Genomic DNA, 25697 nt, shown 5'->3' on the forward strand with positions numbered 1-25697 from the left:
ATACTTTTAAGTTCTAGGTCGCCCACCAGTATAATGCGGGAATACTTTTAAGTTCTAGGTCGCCCACCAGTATAATGCGGGAATACATTTAAGTTCTAGGTCGCCCACCAGTATAATGCGGGAATACTTTTAAGTTCTAGGTCGCCCACCAGTATAATGCGGGAATACTTTTAAGTTCTAGGTCGCCCACCAGTATAATGCGGGAATACTTTTAAGTTCTAGGTCGCCCACCAGTATAATGCGGGAATACTTTTAAGTTCTAGGTCGCCCACCAGTATAATGCGGGAATACTTTTAAGTTCTAGGTCGCCCACCAGTATAATGCGGGAATACTCTTAAGTTCTAGGTCGCCCACCAGTATAATACGGGAATACATTCAGCTCTAGATTTTGGAATCAGTCGCCCCACCTGAAGACGGAAGGGTACAACAGAGATCCCCAAACGGGAAACAATGAAATCCCAGCACCAAGAAGCAGACAACTGCAGAGGCAAGCGCGCCATTCAAAAGGAAAAAGGAACAGTTTGGGAACGTTGTAGCATGCCTAGTATAACAATTCTGATGAAAAGCCATACCGCTGAAGAAACCATTGGAAGATTTAAAGAAGAAAGCTGTATCCCCAGCAAATCAAGCAAAGTGATGAGAACTGACAGTCAGAAAAGGTGAAGGACCAGCATCATCTCCAAGTTCACAAAATAAAGGCGTCAGAGGAAAACGTTAGCCGACAAGAAAGCAAGGCAGCAAGAACAAGTTGAAGATGGATGAGATCTCAGGATCCTCAGTTTAGCTTAGCTTCTTGTTTTCCTTTTAGAGCAATGTAATAGGGGGATCGGTTGAGCAGTAGCATCCTACAGCAGCATACAACAGCGCACAACAACAGCAAACACTACAGTCGCACGGTAGTCCCAGCTACCAAAATTTCCCGAACTACATTGACCTGATTCCTGTTTCAGCCCAGGATATGTAGGAAACCTCTGAAGCAAAGGTTCGGTCAAATCATTTTCAAAAAATGCTTCACACGGAGTATTCGGACGGGCAAAAATCGCTCGCTTTATCTTTGCGCAAAAACCCTTCGTGTCTTCGTGCAAAGAGGGGCAGCTGTAAGCACGTGATTTTTGCTTCACGGACAATTGCTCCAAAAGAAAATAAAAATAGCGGCAAAGGGCTTCGCTGTACAATTTTTCGGTCTTTCCGTGACATGTTTTGTTAATCGTTTGTGAGTCTGTCCGTTTTGCATCTAGTCATTATCAAACAAAAATACAAAAAAGGGCCTGTCGTTAAAAGAAAATTCAAAAAATGTGTGTATGTGTGCATCGTTCATTCTCAGCTGTGAGTTAACCATTTTTATTTTTATTTTATGTTAAATTGTTATAGGTGCTAACCAATATGTGTGTAAGTTTATTTTAATTTTTACAATTTTTAGGAATTTTTAGTTTAATTTGTTGATTTGAAAAAGAGAAAAAAAAAAGAAGAAGAAGAGAAGAAAAGGGAAAATCGGATTGGGCCCCAAAATGAGGCCCAAAGCCAAGGCAAGACCCAGTCCAAACCAGGCCTGCCCAGGCACGCCCCCAAAACGACGCCGTATAGGGCGTTCGATCTGAGCCGTCCGTCCAGGCCAATCCAACGGCTCAGGACCTTTTTCAACAACCCGTGTTCAAACCCGACCCAATAACCAATCCGACCCAACCCCTCACTTAAACCAAACGACCTCGTTTAACTACCAAACGACCCCGTCTCATTTCTCACCATCAGATCCAAGCCGTTGAGATCATTTGATCTAACGGCTCAGATCCAATCCCCTACTCCGTATATAAACCTTCCCTTACACCCACGCCCCCTATACCAACACCCCACCCCTTCGTCCCCAAGTTCAAACCCAGACCTCCCATTAGAAACCCTAGCCGCCCTCGTCTCCCTTGCCATTAAAGCCGGCGGCATGGACGCCGGTGGCCACCTCCTGAACACCCTAGGACCACCTCACTGTCCTGAACACGAATCCACTAACCACGAGCCTCGAATCACTTCCGTTCGTCTCGAATCTTCGTTTGAAGATTTGAGCCGAACCCGGATCCATGCCAAATCATCCCATCTTCATACCAGACACTCCCCTGACCTTCCTCGTGACCAAACCAAACTTGGTTTGGTCCGAATCTACCCACAACTCCCAAAAATCCAGATCTGGAAATCCAGACTTTTGAAACACATGCACCTGGGGAACCCGGCCAGTTTTGACATGGGTTTGAGGTCTAATAGACCTTAATCAAGGTGTTCTCGTGTGAGAACACCCTGATTAAAAGTTTGTTCGGCCTCAGAAGGTCGACGTTGAATCAAGTTTGGGTCTGTTTGATTTAAACATTTTCGGTAAGTTTTTCCTTTCTTTTGTGTTAGTTTTGATTAAGTGGTCAGCATGTTTCGTTGTGTTTGTTTGTTATTTCTGTTATTTTTATCCGGATTTCTTTCTTCCCTGTAAAGGCCTTTTTATTTGGTCGATTGTATTCTGTGTATGACTCTGAATGTACTCTGTGAGTAAACATGATCGTCGATTAGTTTAATCGTCAGATAAGTTGACTCATATAGGCCCCAGTAATTGAACAAAAATTGTCCGATGCCCTTTAGGTCCCTAAATGTATTGTTTATGTGAGCGATCGATTATTACCTGCTATAATTAGTATAGTCGACTCGATAAATGTCGTCGATTAGTTTTCTATAACTAATGAATCGAATGAGCTAATAATGTCGCATCACTAATGAGCCTGTATTGTGATTTGGAATAGGGGCATTACCCATGAATGGTAGTTTGTAACTACATTGTAAACAATTAAAGGCCAGGTCGGGGCAGTTCTGAGATCGAATGTTCAAAGCCCAAAATGCCCTGATGCTGCAATAGGCAAGGCAGTAATAATCCAGGGATAACAAGGGCATTCTGGGGTGTTGAAAAAGACAAAAAAAGATTAGTATAAATGGGCTGACAAATAGGGTACTAATTTAGGATTAAACTAATACCAATGGGGAACAAGACACAAGGGTATGGGGCTTAAAATGAGTAAACAAATGAGCCCATAATTCTGGATTAAACAAAAACCAGGCGTGGGGAATAAAGGGGGGCTGACACCAGAAGATGCTGAGGCATGGGGCTAAAAGGGGTATGGGCAGGCTGCAAGTTGCAGCAAAAAGGGCAGCCTAGCTGCACTGAGTCATTTGGCTTATAAATAGGCCATTTGATAACTTAAAGGTGAATTTTTAGTCTTCAGAAAAGGAGAAAACGAAAGGTTGGAATTTTAGTCTTGAGGCTGGAACTCTTAGTCTAAAGAGAGGTCTAGTGAGCTTAAAGAAAACTGAAAAGTATAAGGCAGTTTCCAATAAACATTGTAACCAAACACTGCCTGAAAGTTGTATAAGAGTGCATATTGGTCAAGCTGTCTTGGCCAAGTTCTATTGTTTGCATTGACTGAGCTGTTTGGGGTTGTTGAACTGGTGGTTTTGCTGCATTGAACACTCAGTTATTGCTGTTGTTTCATTATTCTTTCCTGGGATTGCTGGCTTGGTTTCGACTATCTGTTAGTCCTTGTATTCTGGGAGATATTGTTGGTTATCTGTGGCTGTGGAAAACACTTGGTCTAGTTGGTTATTGCTGTGTTGTTGCTGCGTGTCTGTGTTGCTGCTGTATTTACTGCATACTGCCCAGCTGATCATTTCCTTCTTCTTTTGTCTCTCTATACCAGGTACATGACTAATACTCTGTCAAATGTAATTGGAAAGTTGAGCATGAATACAAAAGAAAAGACCTGAAGAGTGACTTTTATACATAAATTGTTACATTAGACATCATGTACTGTATAATGATTTTCATTTCTGTTTTGACAATGGAAGTAGCCTGTATGCCCAGTATATATCAATGTGGATTAGTTGAATGTTAGTTTATATATGTATGTTGTTAGGTGGAAATATTCCCAATATAATAGGTTGTATCTTAGACTTAGTTTAACTGTGTAGTATATTCTTTAATGTAGGCCAAGCATGAAAACTATCCCCTACTAGTTAATTTCTTTCCCTTTAATAGGCGATCCCTTTATACCACGCCAATAGAACCCAGAACGAGTTCACGGCCTCAACCTCACAAGGGTCGAGCCCAGGTCGAAGACAGACTAGACAGGCCCGCATCGAACGAGCAGTGGCCCAGGTCTGGCCAACCGCGCGTGGGCTGGATTTGGGCCCATGATTATTCGTTTGGCCGACTGTGCACGCAACTTCGGTCCTGATTTTGAAGCATTTCCTAATTACATCACAAACAACTTGCAAGCATATAATTAATTAGGACTATCTACTGTTCTCGATTGATAGAGACGAACACGACAAGAAACGTAGTTGCTATAGGATATCCTTTAAAAAAAATAAGAACGAGATGAGCCTCGACGAAAATAAACAAAACACGCAGATGCGGGGCCCTTGTTAAATGTATATTATTGAAGCATTTAGTTTCCGGGACGGGTTGTTTAGCAAATCTCACAACCCTCCTAAAATAACAATACGTTAGTCTCTTTAGGATGCGCTTTAATAAGCCTTGCCTTCTTAAAAACTCGGGTGCACATTTATGTGACCCAAATCCAAATCTCGACGGATTCGAAATGTATTTCTAATCACGGGTACATTGATTGTGACGTGATCCGAGAGGCATATCCATGACGTCGCTAATTCCTTTTAAAAGTAGAACGAGACGAGCCTCGTCAAAAAATGAAAAATGTACACAGCCACGGGGCCCTCCAACTGTATATATATTAAAACACTTAGAATTCGGGATAGGTCATTTAGCGAATGTTACGGCCCTCCCCAAAACAACCATACGTTAGTTGCTTTAGGCGCGTCTTAAATAATTTATTTTTCTTAATTCGGGTGCACATTTATGTGACCCAAATCCAAATCTCAGCCGAGTCGAGATATATCAATAACCACGGGTGCATTGATGTAGCGTGGTTCGAGATATGTTTTCACGACGTTGCAAGTCCTATAAAAATAACGGTGAACGATAAAAGCGGATAAAAGATAAAATTGGCACATAGGTTCATAATTGTATTAAAAATCAGATAAATAAGCCGAATATAACAGTTGAGCGACCGTGCTAGAACCACGGAACTCGGGAATGCCTAACACCTTCTCCCGGGTTAACAGAATTCCTTATCCGGATTTCTGGTACGCAGACTGTAATATAGAGTCATTATTTTCCTCGATTCGGGATTAAAATTGGTGACTTGGGACACCCTAAATCTCCCAAGTGGCGACTCTGAAATAAATAAACTAATCCCGTTCCGATTGTCCTTTAATTGGAAAAACTCCCTTGCGCCCTCTCGGGTGCGGAAAAAGGAGGTGTGACACCAGCGTCTAAGCCACCCGCATTTTCCCCATATCGTATGGTACCGCCCGAGCTAGAGGAGCTCAGGAAACAATTGAAAGAGTGGCTAGATGTTGGTCACATTCGCCCATCAAAGGCACCTTTTGGCGCACCAGTATTGTTCCAAAAGAAGAAGGATGGATAGTTGCATTTGTGCATAGACTACCGAGCACTTAATAGGGTCACGGTGAAGAATAAGTACCTGATCCCGCTCATTGCTGACTTGTTCGATAGACTTGGGCAAGCCAAGTACTTTATCAAGTTGGATCTTCGAAAGGGCTACTACCAGGTTCGCATTGCGGAAGAGGATAATCCAAAGACAGTATGTGTGAAGAGATATGGAGCCTTTGAGTGGTTGGTAATGCCATTCGGCTTAAACAATGCACTGGCCACATTTTGCACCCTTATGAACAAGATTTTTCATCCCTACCTTGATTAGTTCGTGGTAGTCTACCTAGATGACATAGTCATCTACAACAACACCTTGGAGGAACACATGAAGCACTTAAGGAAGGTTTTACAAGTCTTACGGGAGGACGAGCTATACATCAAGAGAGAGAAGTGTGAGTTTGCACAATCAAAGGTGCACTTCTTGGGCCATGTCATTAGCAATGGCGAGCTACGCATAGACGAGGCTAATGTACATGCTTTCCAAGAGTGGGAGGCACCCATAAAGGTAACTGAGTTGAGCTCCTTTCTTGGATTTGTTAACTACTATCGTCGGTTCATCAGTGGATACTCAGCAAAGGCCGCATCATTGACTGAGTTACTAAAGAAGAACAAGCCATGGGTTTGGACGGAGCATTGTCAAGAGGCGCTTGAATGACTTAAGGCAACTGTAACAGAGGAGCCAGTCTTGGCGTTACCTGACTTTGCCAAGACATTTGAGGTGCACACAGATGCCTCAGACTTCGCCATTGGGGGTGTCCTGATGCAGGATAAGCATCCCATAGCATTTGAGAGCCAGAAGTTAAATGAGACGGAGCAGCGTTACACGGTGCAAGAGAAGGAAATGACTGCCATTGTGCATTGCCTTCGTACATGGTGACATTATTTGCTCGAGTCAAGGTTCGTGGTTAAGACCGACAATGTGGCTACTAGCTACTTTCAGATGCAGAAGAAGCTCACGCCAAAACAGGCTAGGTGGCAGGATTTCTTAGCCGAGTTTGATATGTGCTGGAGTACAAGCCGAGAAAAAGTAACGTTGTAGCTGATGCCTTGAGCCGGAAAGCCGAGCTTGCTGCAATCACTTCAACAAGATGGGACATTCGTGAGGCTATAAAAGAAGGCATGCAACATGATCCAGCAGCCAAACAACTTATCGAGTTAGCCAACCAGGGTAATACGAGACGTTTTTGGGTCGAAGACGGCCTACTACTTACCACAGGTCGGCGGGTCTACGTCCCTAAGTTTGGAGACATTAGACGGCGGATTATAAGGGAGAGTCATGACACAATGTGGGCTGGTCATCCAGGCCAACGTCGCACTAGGGCCTTGGTTGAATCGGTCTACTATTGGCCACGCATGCGAGATGACATAGAGTGCTATGTGCAGACTTGTCTTGTCTGTCAATAGGACAAGGTTGAACAACAACAACCTGGAGGACTTTTGGAGCCACTACCAGTTGTAGAGCGTCCATGGGAGAGCGTGACTATGGACTTTATCACTTGCCTACCGAAGTCCGACGGTTATGGTACTATTATGGTGGTCGTGGATAGATTTTCCAAATATGCCACCTTCATGCCCTCCTCACCAGGTTGCACTGCCAAGGAAGCCGCCAAGCTATTCTTTAAGAACGTGGTGAAGTATTGGGGCTTACTAAGGCATATCATCAGTGATCGAGACCCCCGTTTTACTAGAAACTTTTGGAGAGAGTTATTAGACATACTTGGCACGGAACTGCACTTTTCCACTAGTTTTCACCCACAGACAGATGGACAAATGGAACGGGTCAATGCTTTACTAGAATGCTACTTGAGGCATTATGTAAGCGCGCATAAAAAAGATTGGGCAAGGCTCCTAGATATCGCCCAATTCTCGTATAACTTGCAGCGGAGTGAGTCCACGGGGCGTACACCATTTGAGTTAGCCACATCCCAACAACCACAAACTCCACATTCATTACCAGCCACGTTCGATAGAAAGAGTTTGGGGGCTTATCATACGACCAAAGGATGAGAGGAGCAGCTCGACACTGTTAAGTTCTACTTGGACAAGGCAGCTAAGAAGATGAAGAAGTTTGCGGACCGTAAGCGGCGTCCCACAGACTATAGAGTTGGGGACATGGTCATGGTCAAGTTTAACCCAAGACAGTTCAAAGCACTACGGGGTATGCATCAGAAGCTGATTCGCAAGTACGAGGGCCATTTAAGATCGTCGCCAAGGTAGGCAAGATCTCATACAAGCTTGACATGCCATCATATCTTAAGATTTACCCTGTCTTCCATGCTAGCATGCTTAAGCCATATCATGAAGATAAGGATGATCCGAGTAGGGGTCAATCAAGTCGAGCGCCTATGACTATCACCGCCTCGCATGATTGGGAGATTAAAGTTATCATAGATTACCAGGCCAGGCGAAAACAAGGGCAAAAAGCCACCGCTATGTTCCTCGTCCATTAGAAAGGGCAATCACCGGAGGAGGCCACGTGGGAACGATATGAAAACTTGTGGCAATTCAAAGATAAGATCCGAGAGTTTATGCAGCAGCATTGCGCCGCGGTCGTCGCAATATTGGCTGGGGGAGAGTGTGATGACCCGCCATGTCATCATGACACATAGACGCCATTTGACATATATTAATACCATGTGGAAGCTTACATAAGAAGAAGAATAACATTTGTGAGAAGATTCTAGAGAAGTATGGACATTTCCTTAGGAAGAACCTAGATCCTTATGGATTTGCTAGGAAAATACTTGAAATCTTCTAGGCTTGTAGAGAATTTTAGATAAAGCCCTTATCTTGTAAATATCAATGACTTGTATAATAATTAATATTTATACACTAGCCCATACGGACTAGTATATAAAGGGGGCCACTCATTTGTAATTCATCAATCAAACAATTCAAGTTCCCTTTCTTTAACAATTCTATTGCATTTTTTCTTCCATTCTCTTAGCTATCTTGAGCAAGTTGTGCAAGACCGTGAGCGAGGCTGTGTATGTACAAAGGCGTCATGCCTGTTGAAAAAGCAGAAGAGAGAGAAATAGCTGATCTCCATTCCACACTCTCATTCATCTCCTGCTATTGGTCTCTACTACTAACAATCTGTACACTCAAAAAAAAATCCCCACTCATAAGGCAAATACAGAGGAGGACCAATGGCGTTGAATCGATCAGCATGTAGTCCGAAGATGTTGAAAACAGTATTGGGTTTAATGGCAATAAGCTTAGCAGCCTATATTTTAGGTCCACCTTTGTATTGGCACTTAATGGAAGGCATAGCTGCTTCTTCTTCTTCAGTTACTACTTGCCCTCCTTGTAATTGTGATTGCAATTCTGAACCCTTCTTTTTCATTCCTCCAGATACTCACATTTGCCCCTGATCTGCTCTTTATATCTTGCCCTTAACTAAGAAGAATTTTTACATTTTGTGAATATGGTTATTTAAAGACCCATTTTGTTAATCTTCTCATTCACTTACTTAAAGACCCATTTTGTGAATCTGGCCATTTTGTTAAAGACCCACTTGTGAATCTGGTCATTTGATTGAAAGATCTCAAAAGTTTGTTTTGATCTGCTTTCTAAATGAAGCATAACTCCATTCGTTGCCACTGTCTTGCTTTCTATATTTTGATAGCTGCAGATATGGAATCAAAATCCTGCTAAAATATCTCCATTGATTCAAAATTATAGTTTTCAACTTCCAATCTTGGGCCAAATTAGGGAATTTCATATTGGCTCAATGATTATCAGGCTTTGTTTTTATAGTTCTTAGCAATATTTTTATGCCTTTGATTCATGAATGTGTTAACCTAAATTAAAATATTCCCCAAATCGTCCTGTTTGTTGATATATGTAGTTGGATTTTGGGAGAAAGGGCATTTTATTATTAACATTGAAGAATGAATAAACATACTATAGTCAGACCTCTATATAACAATCACACTATAAAAGCCAAGTTTTTCTCGAAACTTATTTTTATGTTATGTTATCATATATATCCTCTATAAAAATACTTCACTATAGCAGCCAAAAACTATTAGAACAAACGAGACCGTTACAGAGAAGTTTGCTATCTTGAAGTCAAGGCTAATATGGTTAACTAGTCATGTACTGTTGGAATTGTCATTCCCTATGATCTGGATACCCTGTCTTTTTGTGAGGCTTGTTTAGAGTATCTGGTTACATGAGGACATTTGTTTGTCAGAAATTGCTTGAATTGACATCTTACTTTGTTTGTCTTGCAGGTTTGAGCAATGTTTCTTTGACAGGTTAGTATCATGAGATATGTAGTTAGTTGATTTTCTTTGATTAAGATATTATTTATTATATAATCTACTGCATGCTTAGTGTTTTCATCGAGTCATTATTTTCTTCTTCTAGCTGTTCTCTGATGGCACTTACCTTTCTTAACATTGAGATCATTGATACCTTTTCATGATTTTACCATTCTAGGAATTAAGCTGTAGTATTTCAGCTTTGAACCTAAAGGTTATCAAACCGTTCTAGGTTGGTGTTGTCAAATGCTTTCTCCCTCAAAAGTTGGTAGACTCCATAAGTACCTTGATGTGAAGGGACCTACTGATGATATATTAGTGATGTTTTCTAATCAGTTTTGTGCTGTATGTCGTTAGTAATCAGTCTTCGACTAATTAAGTAAACCCTTATGTTCTCTTTGCCTGCATCTGTTGAGATGTTGAACGATTACTTGATTAGAACGTTTTATGTGACACATGAAAATGTTAGCTTTGACCTTAAAAACATATGTGTTGATATAACCCTTGGTTTTCTCTTGAATGACCTGACATTGTTTTTGACTGTTAAAGGATCCCTTGATTGGGAGTTGGAACAACTGCATTTAACATGAAAATGGCAGTTGATGGATATAAAGTTACAAGAACTCAATAGATCATAAAATTTAGTACAAGTTTTCCTCCTAGAAATTTCATGACCATTCCCCTCACTAGCCTGATAACAACTTCAAAGAGTTTTCAGACATGCCTTCCTTCTTCACTCTCTATCTTTTCTCCTCAGTTTCTCTGTTCTTTCCCTCAATGTGAAATTTACTTTGGCTACTAAGACAAGAGCACACATATTTTGGGACAGTAAATGAGTCATCTCGTGTTTGTTGAAGTCTAAATGAATAAAACATGAACTGGTGATTAATTTAAATTTTGAAATCATTTGGGAAGACTTGTAGCGGTTATCTTCTTTATAAATGTGAGATTTTTGTTTAATTTTCTTTATACGGACAAGAAAGAGAAATAGTTTGTATGAGTTTATGTTCAGATTCATCTCCTCTGTGTAACATTTTCCTTTTTTTGTTTTTTTAAATAGATGATAACTTGTACATTTGAAAAATAGTCTGTTAGTCTTACTTAGCTTTTGGTGCACTGTGAAGATCATGTCTGAATAGAAGCTTGAGTGACATAGAACTATTTATTTATTATGGTGGTGTCCAAGCCACATCTTGACTATTCCACTGAGTACTTGCTCTTTCCCATCAGCAATGGTACCAAGTAACTTATCCACTGGGCTTAGGCAGATGGAAAGAAATCACAATAGTGCTTTTTGTCTCTGGTGAGACATGAATCTTGGTCTCAACTTTTGCGTCCATTTCATTGACCAGTAGGGCACACTCTTGGGTGCCATTTGCTGAGAACCATGCAATTGTGTAGGTTCTATAGCATGCAACTTTATATCAGACTTTTTCTCACATTAATAAAATTATTTACCTTGTAAAGAAAAAGGTAGATGATATCTTATGACTAGAGACATGAGACTTTTAGTACTTGGTAGGTGAAATTTTTCCATTTTGTGAAAGGACATTTTGAGCATCGTTGTTGTAAACAAACACATTTAGTTTGTTGCACATGACAAACAAACATCTCAAATGTGATGGTTGAGTTTGAGGACTTATGCCATGATTTATTCGATTCTGTAATGCGTTGGCATTGTGCAAATCTCTTGATGATTGCAAGACTGCAACTCTGCAAGTGATTGACATCTTAATAAGCTGAATATGTTCAAAATATCCCAGAGTAAATGTGAATTTTCTTTCCAACCTATCAAAAAGATTTGAATTTCTTCGCTTTAACAGCAAACCTCCTATATTTTTGCTCTTTCACTTTAACAACAAACCTCCTATATTTTTGTTTTTTCATTCTAGTAACCATTAACTCTACTTTTTGAGGATTGAAATTTATATTTTGTGACTTGAGATCTAAAATCTTGGATTTCCGTTCTTATTTCAATGTTTTGCAGATTGTGCTAAGTGTGATCCAGATGTTGGTGAAGACACAGAAAAGAACTTTGCTGACTTGTTGTCAGAGGAACTTAAATTGTGAGAAGCTGAGGCCTTGGAAAATCAGCGGAAGGCTGACATGGCACGTCTTGAAGCAAAAAAGTTGACATCCCAATATATGAAAGAGGCAGACAAGTGCAATTCTGGAATGAAGACATGTGAAGAGGCAAGGGAAAAACTGAGGTAGCTTTATTGGCACTAAAGAAACTGACTGCTACGTGGGAGATGAGGGCGCGTCAAAAAGGATGGAAAGAAGGGGCAGCCAAATCTCACACTCAGTCTCAGGGAAATGTACAGACTATGTAACATCCCCATGGCCTCAAGTAGCATATCTCCACTTGATCTGGTTCCAGGTTCTGGTGGCAACAAAGTTGTCTATAGTTAAGTCTCAGCTACAAAAGGCGTTGCCATACTAATGGATTCCATCTGTTTTGAACCATACACCCAAGTTTAGTGTAGAGACCACTATATTATTTCTATCTCTATATATCTAGTCATCTGAAACAGATTGCCATTACTCTGTAAGGCAAAGCCTTTCTATTTATCCTGCTGAGTTAAAATTCCACTGGTAAAATTTTGAGTCTAGATTGTCATCAACTGCCATACATAATTTTCATCTGTAAGAGTGTCATTTATCATCCTTCTATATCTGCGGAGATGAAGGTAAACCATGAAGTATCACAACTCGTCGTATTTATACATGTTTTTGTGGCTGGTGAAACAATTCTGACATGCTAGCTGATTTACCTGTTATGCTGTGAGCACGTGATTTTTGCCCTATAGGAAATATTCCTATAAAATCCCATAAAAAAAAAAGTTTTTTGCCATTTTCGGAATTTTTGTAGAATTTTCCTAACTATTCGCATTTTTGTGCATGTTTAATTTTTATTTAAATCATGAAAAATACCAAAAATATCATGCATTGCATTTAGGATTTGTTTTTACATTTTTAGAATTAATCAGTAATTATTTGTTTTATAGAAATTTGAAAATCACAAAAAATAGCTCATTTTTACATTTTTAAGTTTATTGATTTTTTCTCTTTTAATTTAGAATTAAGTGGTGTTTAGTAATTTTTATAATTAGATAATTAGCTTAACTTTACAATTTAGATTAGTTTAGAATTTTAAATTAAAGGAAAAGAAAAAGAAAAGGAATAAAAAAGGTTAATTAAAGACAGTTTTTAAATTCGAGTTTGGGCCACTTTTGATGTTTAATTCGGTCCAGCCCTCAGCCCAAACAATTTTCTACCGCCCCAGCCCAAAGACCCAATACCCATTTGACCCATTACCTCCCCCATTGAAGAAGAGAGCGCCGTTGCTCCTCTTCGATCCTCCATCTCCAGACCCCTCCCCTCCTATAACCAAAAACACACGCATAAAAATAGAGAATGAAATTAGTCTTCTTCAGTACCCTATTCATTCCTGTCTATGAATAAGGCCCCTCAGCTTAGTGAGCAATTCAAATTCATTTAAACGACAACGTATTATCGTGCCATGCAATGACAATGCGGAGATCAATGCTCTACTTGTACACATGATTGAGAGAGAAACTCTACACGTTCTAGGTACGATTATTACATAAGCTAAATTGAATGAAATCTAGTTATGCCAACGAACATATATATTTTTTTGAAAAACTTAAAAAATATTCTTTCTTATTTTTTGGTCGAAAATTTGTTTGCAAAAAATTTATTTTTATGACTTAAAATAAACAAAAATGAGGGCCCATTTAAATAAAAGGAGTGAGACCCACATGACTCCAAGCCCAATAGCATTCTAGGTTAGACAAGCCCAAATCCAACCTAGCCGTTTGGTGGGACGTGCAATGGAGAATGGCGGTCGAATTTCGGACCCAAATTCCGATTGGCCTGCTAAGACGGATTGAAATTGAGTCGTCGATTTCTTCGGCCAAATTCCATTGAATGACCACCACTCTTCCTCTTCCTCACCTCCATCTCCTCCTTTGTCCTCCTCGGGATCTCTTTCTCCGGCCAAATTCATCTCTGTACGTTACACATCCCCTTTCTCTCTCCTCATATATATTTCTCCAATTGTCTTTCGTGAAACAAAAACCCTAATTCCCCTTTTTTCCTGTAATTATTAAGGTAAAAATGAGAAATAAGAGTTGTGAATTGGTTGTAATGATTTATCTCCTAGCTCCCCACTGCTTAATAAAAGCTAAAGTTCCGATTTGTTATATACCTCTTTTATATTCTTCACTAGTTAATTTATAAACTTAATTTGTTTACCTTACGATACTGCTTCTTGAGCTGTGATGGTCGCCAATATGGATTTGAGTATTACTTATCAGTTTCTGTTACATTCCAATATGGATTTGAGTATTACTTATCAGTTTCTGTTACATTTTCATTTGATAAAGGAGATTTAAAAAAAGAAAAAGAAAGTTAGTACAAAAGATAATATTTATGCGTATTTGTATTTTTCGAGTTGACAGTTACCAGGATGCTGCTTGCTTAGATGCATACATTACGGGTTCTACTAATGTTTAATTTGCTTCTACAACAACAACAACCCAGTATAATCCCACTTTAATTTGCTTCTACGAAGGCAAAAACACTAGATGATTTCTTCACAGCCTAAGTTTCGGTGGGCAAAGTTGCGCGGTACTTGTGGTGCTGGGACTCCTGGTAGGTAAGAGTTACCCAGTAGAATAACCGAGATGCATGCAAGCTGGCATGGACATCACAGTCATAAAAAATAGTTGCTTCTAGATTTGGGAGTTTATAGTATGTGTTGGAATAGAAGGAAGCAGACTGAAAATTTAGTATATGTTCCACATGAAACATTTTCATTTCGCTTGCTGCGTGAATTTTATGTTTGATTCAGTATAATATTGAACGAAGAGGGGGAACAGACCCCCTCCGTTTTTCTGTTTGTGAGATAACCTGATAGGGAGAGACAGACCCTTCAGAGACAAAATATGAGCAGTGAGTCTTTGTGGATAAGTACCAAGAGATTAGAATTGCATTGCATTGTCAAAAAAGATCATAATATTCCTATAGTACAACTGTTCTAAACTGTGAGGGATAGAAACTAGATATATGTTTTTTTGCATCCAAGGGTGTGGCCTAGTAGTAGACTAGTTGTCAATGAAGTAGGCAGAGATTTATGAGGTGTTAGGTTCAAATCCCATCAGAGACAAAAAGCACAAGGTGTGCTAGTGAGATATAGAAGGTGCTGGTGGAATATTCAGCTGCCCGCAAGCAGGCTAGGACACTGCTGTCATCCAAAAAAGAACTAGATTTATGTTTTCTTGCCATGTTTTTTCCCTTTTGGCTTTATGTTTCAACTTTGTTATGCCGATGTACTTCAATATTTGTTCTCTAGACGTCCTTTGCTCTTCTTCTTTTTATTGCATTTAAACCTATTTTTCCTTGTAATTATGAAAAGTTGTTTACAGGTAAGGTGAACATTGTATGATAGTATAGCATAAAGTACGATCATGGCTGTTGAGGCTTTTTCCAAAACAAAGTTGATGGCGGAAGTTGATGATGATGATGATGATATGCCCTTAGTTTTCAAACGTAGTACCACATCAAAGCAGAATCAGTCAAATTCATCATCTCAGAAGCAGGATGGACGATCAGGGCGGCAAGTTTCTGATGTACGTTCTCCTAATGGCCAGAACTCTAGTGCTCAGAAAGTTAAGGCAGGCACCTCTTCTAAGGCTTCTCCGGCAGTTTCACCTTTCACTAGTCCAAAAGCATCACCTTCATCAAGCAGGATATCTCCTGCACCAAACTCAAGGCCATCAGCCTCTGCGGGTAATCAGGCAAAAAATGTTAATCAACAATCCAAGATTGTTCCTAATGAGCCAAAGCAAGCTGTTGAACCAAAATCTGGACCTAATGATGAAGCTGAGGACTCTGAAGATGATAAACCATTGAGTGCTAGGCTTTCTTCTGGGTTATCTAAGAGCATTTCTAGTCATGCCAACAAAGTGCTTGGTACTTCAGCATCAGTTCAAAAGTCTAGACCTCCCAAAAAAGAAGATTCAGATGATGAAATTCCCTTAGCGTCAAGGTTTCAATTGAAGTCCAATGCAGGGGCTTCCACGAGCAAGTCTTCTAATTCTGAAGAAGTTAAGCCTAAAATTCGGCAAAATGGTTTGCCATCTACAACAGTTTTAAGTAAGAGACCCCCTGGTGATGTAAAGTCTGCTGCTCAGGCTTCAGTTAAAAAGCTTAGGCTTTCTGATGCATCTACACCTGTTTCGATTAAGCAAGCATCTGTTAAACCTGAAAAAAAGACAGAGGACGACGACGATGACGTTCCTATATCTCAGAGAATTAAAAAGTCAGTAGCTTCAGCTAGTAAAGTGTCATCTACAAAGAAAGCAACCAAAGTTGTTTCGTCGTCGATGAAAACAAAGAAGAAATTGAAGAAATCCAAGTACTCTAAGTCATCGAAACTGCAGCCAAGCTCTGGTGAAGGGCAAAAATGGACTACATTGGTTCACAACGGTGTGATTTTTCCGCCTTCATATAAGCCTCATGGGGTTAAGATGCTCTACAAGGGAAAACCTATAAATCTGACTCCAGAGCAGGAGGAGGTCTCAATCTGTCTCTGGCTGTTTATGTCTCATTCATGTCTTTGTGAATTTATTCTCAGTACAGCAATTTCTTTCTGCCTGCAGGTTGCAACAATGTATGCCGTGATGTTAGACACTGAGTACATGAGTAAACCGCAGTTCAAAGAGAATTTCATGAATGACTGGAGAAAAATACTAGGAAAAAACCATGTCATTCAAAATTTAGATGACTGTGATTTTACCCCAATATATGAGTGGCATCAAAGTGAGAAGGAGAAGAAGAAGCAAATGAGTACCGAAGTAAGTAAATGAATAAACTATGAAGTTATGAAATATGAGAAGTTGTAGTTATTTTGTGACCTATACCGTGGTTTGTTCATTTTTCTTATACTTTTCTACCTTCTAATTGCTGGTTAGCTTTCTGTATGAGTTGCCGAATAACTATTTTTTAAAACTTTCTGTCTTCTTAATTGTCACAAAATGCTGAATTTTTTTAGCAGTTGTATGTTTTCATCCGATATAGCACAACTTATCCCAGCCAACTTTGGTCTGAAAAAGACATGGTTGCTTCATAGTGTCCAAATGCATAGATTTACTTTGTGTGGTGGATGTGTTACTTGCTAATCTCTTATGGTAGTATGTTATTTGTGTGGTAATTTTGTGTAGGCAGTTGATGCCTACATTTGTCTGATCAGCATGAACATGGTGTTTCTGTCAACCTTCTAAAATAATTTTAGGTGCATTTGCTTAATCGAGAAGATTTGCGGCAGCTGTGCTTCATAGTTTATATTTTAAGCCATCCTTGCAAATGCAAGAGATCCAATCACATTATTCTTTTATCTTACCAACCTCTACCCATATCTATGTACCATTGAGACTCTTAAGTTCCAAATTGCGCATTATTTTGTTTACTGCATAAAATGTATAACTTCTATTAGTAACATTTTTTAGTAGCTAATTCAAGATGACACTTACTTTCTTCCTCTTTATTGACGTTAAAGCTGGATGATTGTAGATTTTCATTTTCTATAGCAAGTGGAAGTCACTTAAGCACTACCCTTATTAGAGATCTAGGCAGAAATTCTATGACGGGCCAAGTTCTTTGGGTCTGATCAAGTGGTGGTAACTATGTTTGTGGTTAACCTACTAGCCAAGTACATAAAGCTTGTAAATGTTTTAAATATTTTTCATCCAAAAAATTGTCTCTGTTGCAGGAGAAGAAGGCATTGAGAGAAGAGAAACTCAAGCAAGAAGAGAAGTACATGTGGGCTATTGTTGATGGTGTTAAGGAGAAGGTTGGTTCTGTTTATTGTTAGCTTTTAGCATTATCTTGCTTTTATACATGATACTTTAAGCGAAATGACTTGTGCTATCTTCTGTAAATTATGCAATGGGATTATAAGATGGTCTTATGTCTTATTTTCTGAAAAAGAAAAGGTCTCATGTCTTCCTTCTTTTTGGGGATGTTTCTTCTCTTATGTCTTCCTTTTCTGGTGATGTTTCTTCTTTCTTTTTCAACATCATCTGCTTCTGTTCTGAGAATTTTAGCTTACATTAGCAATGCGTTTATCCAGCTTGCAAAGTTTCTTGCTTGGAGGTCTGAAGCAGCCAATGATCTCTTATGTGTTTTCATTTTTCTGTTCTGATGCTATTCCATTTCCCCTCGACTGTTCTTCAACAACTTTGAAGAGCTGTATTTCCTTTATGTTTTGTGTATAGTTAGAAGAACATCTTGTCTAGATGATTCTTTGGTTTCATTCTTATGCTGTAAACTGTGCCGTCAGTACACGCTTTTTTGATGTTTTTTTTTTCTAGCCGTATGATATTGAGCCTCTTAGTTATTCCCAAATCTCAATCTTGAGCTTCGTTTCCTTTGAGTATGATATTCAAATGTGGTGTTCTCGTTTCGTTCTTCACCATGGTAGGTGTCCACCCCTAAAATCAGAAAAGCCCCTGGTATAGTGAGCGAGATAACTTCCAAACCAACTGCGAATGGTCTGACCGTTTAGTTATGTGCAGGTTGGGAACTTTCGGGTTGAACCACCTGGACTGTTTCGTGGCCGTGGAGAACATCCAAAGGTAATTTTGACCTTATAACTGGCAAAAACAATCTACTATGTGCAGAGTGGTGTGTTTCATTATGTTTTAGATACTTCAAGTTTCACTGTGGTATTGATGGATGTTGCTTATTGGTACAGATGGGAAAGCTAAAGAGACGGATCCGGCCAAATGATATTACAATAAATATTGGAAAGGGTGCTCCAATACCGGAGTGCCCCATCCCTGGTGAAAGGTTTATTCATTCTCTCTCCTGTTATCCTGTTGAAAATAGCGTATCTTTTGGAGGAGGTAAAGCTAGAATTTCACCTTCATTTATTTTTCTTCCCCTCGTTGGCTTGGCAGATGGAAGGAAGTAAGGCATGACAACACTGTGACATGGTTAGCTTTCTGGAATGACCCTATCAATCCAAGAGAATTCAAATACGTTTTCCTGGCAGCCAGTAGTTCCTTGAAAGGGCAAAGCGATAAAGAAAAGTATGAAAAAGCAAGGCGTTTAAAGGTACAATGAAAGCAATTGGCAAACTTCTGATCGATGAGTGTTTCTTTTTTAAATTGTGACTGGTTGCACATGGATGATTGGTAGCTGTAACCGTCTCTTGGTTGCAGGATTATATTGAAGGCATTAGATCTGCATATACAAAGGATTTTACAAGTAAAGATCCTGTGAAGCGTCAGATCGCAGTTGCAACTTATCTTATTGATAAATTAGCTCTGAGGGCAGGGAATGAGAAGGTACCAGGAAGGCAGGAACACCAGCTTTTTTTTATTTTTTCCCTATATTATTTAACTAGGAGCAGCATAGATTTCAAAAAGAGTCTAAAAGTTCCAAAGCTGGTTGCTGATGCTAGTTTAGGTCATGTCTCAGAAGCATTTTAAGCTGCATCGAAGCAGGAAATTTTAGCAATATATGTTACCTTTCTCTTTCCAATTGAATTAATTTTACCAAGGGATACTAGCAAACCATATCACTAATAAAGAAAACACAAAGGCAAATAATTTTATCGGATATCAATTTCTCCAAAAGAACAGAACATGAGAGATCAGTTTCCAGTTTTTAATATTATTTCTATGAAGCAACCATGCTTTTGCCTGCAGAGGTATGGGACAGTGCAAATGTTGTTTAGTGTTCTTAGTCATATTTCGATGCGGTGCAGGATGACGACGAAGCTGATACAGTTGGTTGTTGTACTTTAAAAGTAGAGAATGTAGAGCCAGTACCTCCAAATATTTTGAAGGTATTGTGGTTTTCCAACAAAAGCTAAATTTGAAGAGCTCTAGGAAACTCGTTTACAGGTTCTTAGCCTCGTGCAATTGATTATTATGCATAGAATTGACTTTGCTTCGTTCAGTTCGATTTTCTTGGTAAAGATTCTATCAGGTATCAAAATGAGGTGGCTGTGTATGAGCCTGTTTTTAAAGCCATTCAACTGTTCCGAAGTGGTTAGTAAATGCTGCTTCTGCGCTAGAATGTTTTCTTTAACTTTTATTCCTTCATGAAATACATGGATACACTTAAATTTTGATTTCAGGAAAAAAGGGCGGTGATGATCTTTTTGACAAGCTTGACACGAGTAAGCTCAATGCCCATCTAAAGGAACTCATGCCAGGCCTGACGGCAAAAGTATTTCGTACATATAATGCATCTGTTACACTGGAGCAGCAAGTAAGTTGCTTTCTAGGACTAGAAGTTCTGTTTGACTACTGAGTTATCTGTGACTAGATGGTGGTTTCAGATCATCTGACCTGTGTATAAAATTCAAAAAAGAAGAGCCCCCCATCCCCCAAAAAAAAGGAACAAAAAAAGAAGAAAGGGTTAGTGTTTGGGTCCCGAGGTTGTTGGCTGTCAACTTACTGCGACTCTTCTCCCTAATCGGGTGTTCGGGTGTGAACCACAACTCCCTGTCTTGGTACTGCCTTGCAGCTTTTTACATAAGAACTTACCTTTTACTGATCAAAAGAAGGTGGAAGGCTGCTTTTTATCCATCTTATTCAGGTTGCACAAAATTGTAATAGGAGGATGAATATGATCAGAGTTGGATGACTCAGAGAAGGGATCCACTTATCCATTTATGTTTCCGTATGAGTTTGTTGCTTCGGGTTAAAGTTGGATAACACGCTGAGCTAAAGTTATTTGTGCTTGGTTTATTACTAACGACCTGCTTGGTTTTCTTAGGAAACTTGATGAGCTATACTATGTGGTACTCTTTCTCTGTCTGCTTTTCGATATCTAGGCTCAATTTTTCCAGGAGAATGGATGATAGATGGACATGTTACTTAAAGAATTAAAATAGGATGGTTGAAATAGAGAAGTGTTTCCAGACTGTTATGTGAGTTCTATAGAAGCTGTAAGATGGACAATGTTATGTGAGAGTGAATCTTGGACTTGGGCCTCTAAGGTCCAACCTATCTGCAAGATGGCTATTCTGGAGATGCGAATGTTAAATGGAAGTGTGGTCATACAAGATTAGAGAAGATCAGATATGATCTCATTAGGTAAAAGGTGCAAGTAGCGCACATAAATGATAAAATGAGAGAGGGTTGCTTAAGATGATTTTGTCATGTCTTATGTCGACTTCCAGATGTAGTTCTGTAGGTGTGAAACCATGATGGTTGAAGGTGTTAAAAATGGAACAAGGTAGACCTAGAGTTACATTGAAAGAAGTCCCAAAAGACCAAAATCTCTTGGAATCCATGTAGACCTGGTGAATAGTAAGGCATAATAATGGAAGGAAAAAACCTGTATAGGTGACACTAGTTAGTTGGTTGCTAAATTTTAGTCATCGTGGTAGTTTTTTAGGTCTAATGTTTGCTAAGAGTCTTCTAGTCTTGTTAGAAATGTATATACCATTAGAAAATGTAGAGATTTTTAGTGCTAGAGAACCTACATTTTTTAATTTTGGATTGAGACTGATTGCATGCAGCGACATGAATAGTGAGGATTCACATAGCCAACCCCAACTAGCTTGGGATTTAGGTGTTGTTTTCGTGATGTGGCATACTTTTGAATAGTATAGCAGAAATGGATGTTAAGATAGATGTGCACTTATTCAAAGATTAAATAAGTTAGAAATGAACACATTCAACAAACAATATAAATAGCATATGTAGAGTAATAGAGGATAAAATGAGAAAAGGTTGCCAAAACAAGATGTGTATTACTTGAGACCAGCAACACAAACATCTTGGAGCATGTCCTGAGGACCTGATCTGCCGCAGAACATCGGTCTATGCTAATGGCTAACAAGAAAACGTGTGAAGTCTTCGATGAATACAGGGAAATGGCCAACAATATCGTCATCACCATACTTTGAACCATCTTAATTCCAAAGGAAGCTTGCATGGTGATGAGTACTAGTGTATTACTTCAAAAAAGAAGCAAGGAGAAGAAGTGAATGAGACTCAGAGTTTGTTAACTTTTCTTAGAAATGAGGATGGCTCCATATAATCGATTCAAACTAGTTTGGATTGAGTATTAGTTGTATGCTTTTGAATAGTTTTTATCTTGATAAATGGATGCTTACTTTGTCTAAAATATTTTTTTGAGTCTAATGATGGATAATTTCAACTTGAAGTTGAAGTTTTCTGGAGGAGTCATTTTATTGTCAATGCAAGGTCCTGCTACCCAAGTGGACACTGTCAGAGCCCTGAAGATTGGGAAATTTGTTAATATTCTCGTCTTTTTATAAAATGTACAAATACTGTTCTTGGTTGTCACAAGTTAATGGATGTTACTATTGGTTTTATGCAAAATTACTGATTACGTTCAAGTCCATTTAAGAACGGAGCGGTCGTTCACTCTCAACTTTGTGAGTTTAATTGGGGAAAAGATGCTTGTCTTCTGATTGTAGTTGAAGTATATGGTTATCCATGCTTCTGTAACTGGTAATGGAGATCCATTATGCCTTTCTCATTACCAGTGCACAAATATTTGTTTTCCTGGTGCTGATTTGCATTGCTACTGATGGCAGTTGACCAAGCTGACACAAGGTGGAGAGCTCGCTGAGAAAGTTGCGGTGTATAATTTGGCAAATAAAGAGGTGAGACTTCCATGAAGAATAGTACAAGTTCTGATTTGGACACTGGTGATAAATATTTTAGTTACTATATCTATGTTTCTTGTTGCAGGTTGCAATAATTTGTAATCACCAGCGTAGTGTTTCAAAGTCGCATAGTGTACAAATTTCAAAGTTGAATGAGAAGATAGATGAATTAAAGGTGATTACTTTTTGTTATCAGTGTTCATTGTCTGTAAGTTACCTTATATAATGTGAGTGGCGATTTCCCCCCTCCCAATAGAAGAGGATTGAATGTAAATTGATGATATTTTACCTGCACTTCACTTGTAGCCAAGTAAAATTTGCATTTACTTTAGATTGTAATTGTCTTTTAGGCTCTTTTGGAAGAATTCAAAGTAGATTTGGCTCGGGCCAAAAAAGGGAAGCCTCCATTGAAGGGCGCTGATGGCAAGGCAAAGAGGAACTTGGCCCCTGAAGCGTACTATCCCTATCCTAAACTGTAGATTTTCTTCCATTCTTTGTTTTAGTTGCTGACTTTTTAGTGTAATGTTTGCAGATTACAGAAAAAGATGGATCAAACGAATGCGAAGATTGAGAACATAGAGAAGCAAATAGAAACGAAAGAAGAGTTGAAAACTGTGGCTTTGGGCACATCAAAAATCAACTATCTGGATCCTAGGATCACAGTGGCATGGTGTAAGCGCCATGAGGTTCCCATTGAAAAGGTAATGCCTCTTTTACATTGTCTTATGGAAACATGTACATCCTTCCACGAATTTCATCTCTTACTGATAATTGACCTCGTGCATTGTGGTTTTCTTTTGATCCTTGTTTCTCCTGCAGATGTTCAACAAGTCTCTTCTAGCAAAGTTTGCCTGGGCGATGGATGTTGAACCAAGCTTCACATTCTAAAGTTTTGGCGGCTGTGGTAGTATAGGACATATCTTTAAAACGAGTCTCCCTCCTCTTAATACCTGTTGTTCCATCCCCCTTCCCCCCCTTCTGAAAAGAGAATAGGAAAAAAATTTCACTTAAAAAGAAGAAAAAAGAAGAAGAGAAGAGATCTTATCGTTGCCTGACAATTTTTTAATTTGTTGACTGGCCCCTGAGAAGTTCCTGTTGTATTTAAGCAACTTTTGAATTTATGGGGTGAATTTTCCCTTGTTGTCTCTCTTTCTGATTTAGTTCCCATTTGTGAACTATTACAAGGTTCAGCTTTTGATGCTCTAACTTGTTTTAAAATGATCAAGTGCCATGTTATTCTTTAGGAAGGAATACTTCAAGTTTCTGGATAAGGTGGTTCATCCATATTTAATGTTAACTGCTAATGCCTAAACATCAATAATAATTTCTGATAATATAAATTTGGTTGCACCAATTCTACGAGCTGAATGCATTAATTTATTGGCATTACGAATAATTAGCTTAGCTTAAGCTCTTTCGACGTCCTCTTCACTTGAGTATTTGGGTTTGACTCTTCAAAATTCTGAAATTGTTTTTTAGTAGCGAAGTGTAAGCATGAAAGCTTGCAGTCATAAATGTAGTCGCTTGAAATGTTATTTTTTTTTTTCCTATTATTGTATCTGCTGTCAAGTTAGGTATAAAAGCATGCAGTATGATACACTAGTAATACAAAGTGGGAGATTGATTATTTCCATTAATATTTTTTGTATCAAAGATTGGGAATAATGCTCACATTTATGTAGGAGTGGTGATGTATCTAAGAAAAATCTTAAAGTGTCGAGCAAATAAAGGGGGGGAAAAAGAGAAGCATTAACACAAATAGCCGTCCACCCAACCAAGTAAATTTGTATCGCGTTTCCAAAACGATGTAACATGTTTAAATAAATCCCTAATCCTTCTGATCTTAATTATGATGGCCTGTAGACGTTATGGTAGAGGTGTTTGTGTATAAACAATATTGTTGGAAAAAAACTATGAAAAATGATGTACGCAATCAACTTGTCGAACAAAATTTGGTGGGTACAAATAGGATCTCACGCTAGTAGTCATGCATAAACATAAAAAGAAAAAATGTTAAAATATATTCGAAACTGTATGAAAGTCTAAATATGTTCTTCGTTAATAATTTAGGTCAATATTCTTCACTGTTGCAAAATTGATTCAAACTACTAACGGTGAGCATATTTTAGACCATTTCACTTTTTGGCATAGTTAATGGATAAATATAATTCTTTCTCAACGTAAAATAAGAACAAAATACACATCCACTCCTTGGGAGTATTTAGAATTTTTGAAAATAAATGGGGTCCCTCTGCACTACTTAAGAACCTTCTGGAGTCAAGTGAAATTTTCCTCTTTTATATCCCAACTGAATGACTGATTTACCCCGTTGAAAAACTAAAATTTGTGAATACTACCCAATAATTTTGGTCACAGATTCATCCACCACAGTTCTACTTCGGATCCATCTTCTTCAACTTCTCTCTGTTTCTCTCATTAACTGTACGTATTTTCTGTATATTTTCGCTATTTTTCAATCAATTTCTGCAGTATACATCAAATTCGTATTATGTGCCTGTTTCCAAATTGATTCTTAATTTTGAATTTTGGAATTATGTTAATCTTGATTAGTGTTCACTGTGCCCTTTGATATACAAATAAATAACTTCCAATTTACCAATAAAAATGGGTTCTTTTTTTGTGCGGTTGTTTGTTGAACTATAAAAATCCATTTTTTTTTGGTAGTGCAGAGAATAAGAGGCACCTGAGAGATTGTTGGTTTAGATCCAAAGCAAAAATGGGATTTCTGGTAACAACTCTAATATTTGTTGCAATTGGGGTTATTGCATCTCTGTGCACCAGAATTTGCTGCAATAGAGGCCCTTCTACTAATCTGTATGTTCTTTTCTTGTTTCATTTATGTCTTCCCTGTTAGATTTCTGCTTTACTTTACTGTGATTGATTTTAATATGTGATGCAGGTTGCACCTAACTTTGATTATCACGGCGACCGTTTGCTGTTGGATGATGTGAGTGTGCTATATACTTGAAATTTCTGTTTCAGCTGCAAAACCGTGTGTAGGGAGTAGATAGCTATTGTTCTATGATTTTTTTTTTTTATTTGAAGATGTTTGGATGCCTTTATGTAGAGTATGGAATTTTGAACATAAACACCAAAAAAGTAGAGTATTGAATACTTGCATTTCGTCCTTAAAGACTTTGGGTGGATAAAATAGACCGTTTAGTCGAGCCAC

At 38.7% G+C, this 25697-nt stretch overlaps 1 protein-coding gene across 3 annotated transcripts; it reads left to right on the plus strand.

Annotated features, from left to right (window-relative positions):
• The first annotated feature begins 13612 nt into the window (after positions 1–13612).
• LOC107830452 (DNA topoisomerase 1 alpha) lies at positions 13613–23707 on the plus strand. 3 transcript variants are annotated; one of them, XM_016657999.2, is made up of 16 exons: positions 13613–13856; positions 15273–16424; positions 16509–16703; positions 17618–17698; positions 18423–18482; positions 18602–18696; positions 18807–18963; positions 19071–19196; positions 19619–19699; positions 19814–19904; positions 19994–20127; positions 22433–22501; positions 22590–22679; positions 22855–22958; positions 23037–23205; positions 23324–23707. In XM_016657999.2, the coding sequence occupies exons 2-16, from the start codon at positions 15315–15317 to the stop codon at positions 23390–23392; spliced, it is 2631 nt and encodes an 876-aa protein (XP_016513485.1). In that variant the 5' UTR covers positions 13613–13856; positions 15273–15314; the 3' UTR covers positions 23393–23707. The 3 variants fall into 3 exon arrangements, with proteins under 3 accessions (XP_016513485.1, XP_016513486.1, XP_016513487.1); XM_016658000.2 differs by having other exon boundaries at positions 13635–13856; positions 15263–16424; XM_016658001.2 differs by having other exon boundaries at positions 13725–13956.
• Positions 23708–25697: the final 1990 nt, after the last annotated feature.

The sequence above is a fragment of the Nicotiana tabacum genome, chromosome 11 (genome assembly GCF_000715075.1).
Source record: "Nicotiana tabacum cultivar K326 chromosome 11, ASM71507v2, whole genome shotgun sequence".
NCBI lineage: Eukaryota > Viridiplantae > Streptophyta > Magnoliopsida > Solanales > Solanaceae > Nicotiana > Nicotiana tabacum.

Excerpts from the sequence above, each read along its gene's own strand:
- LOC107830452 (XM_016657999.2), top strand. The coding sequence starts at position 15,315 with ATGGCTGTTGAGGCTTTTTCCAAAACAAAGTTGATGGCGGAAGTTGAT. Across the intron at positions 17,699-18,422 it reads TTGATGGTGTTAAGGAGAAG|GTTGGGAACTTTCGGGTTGA; the intron begins GTTGGTTCTGTT and ends AGTTATGTGCAG. Across the intron at positions 20,128-22,432 it reads CTGTTACACTGGAGCAGCAA|TTGACCAAGCTGACACAAGG; the intron begins GTAAGTTGCTTT and ends TACTGATGGCAG.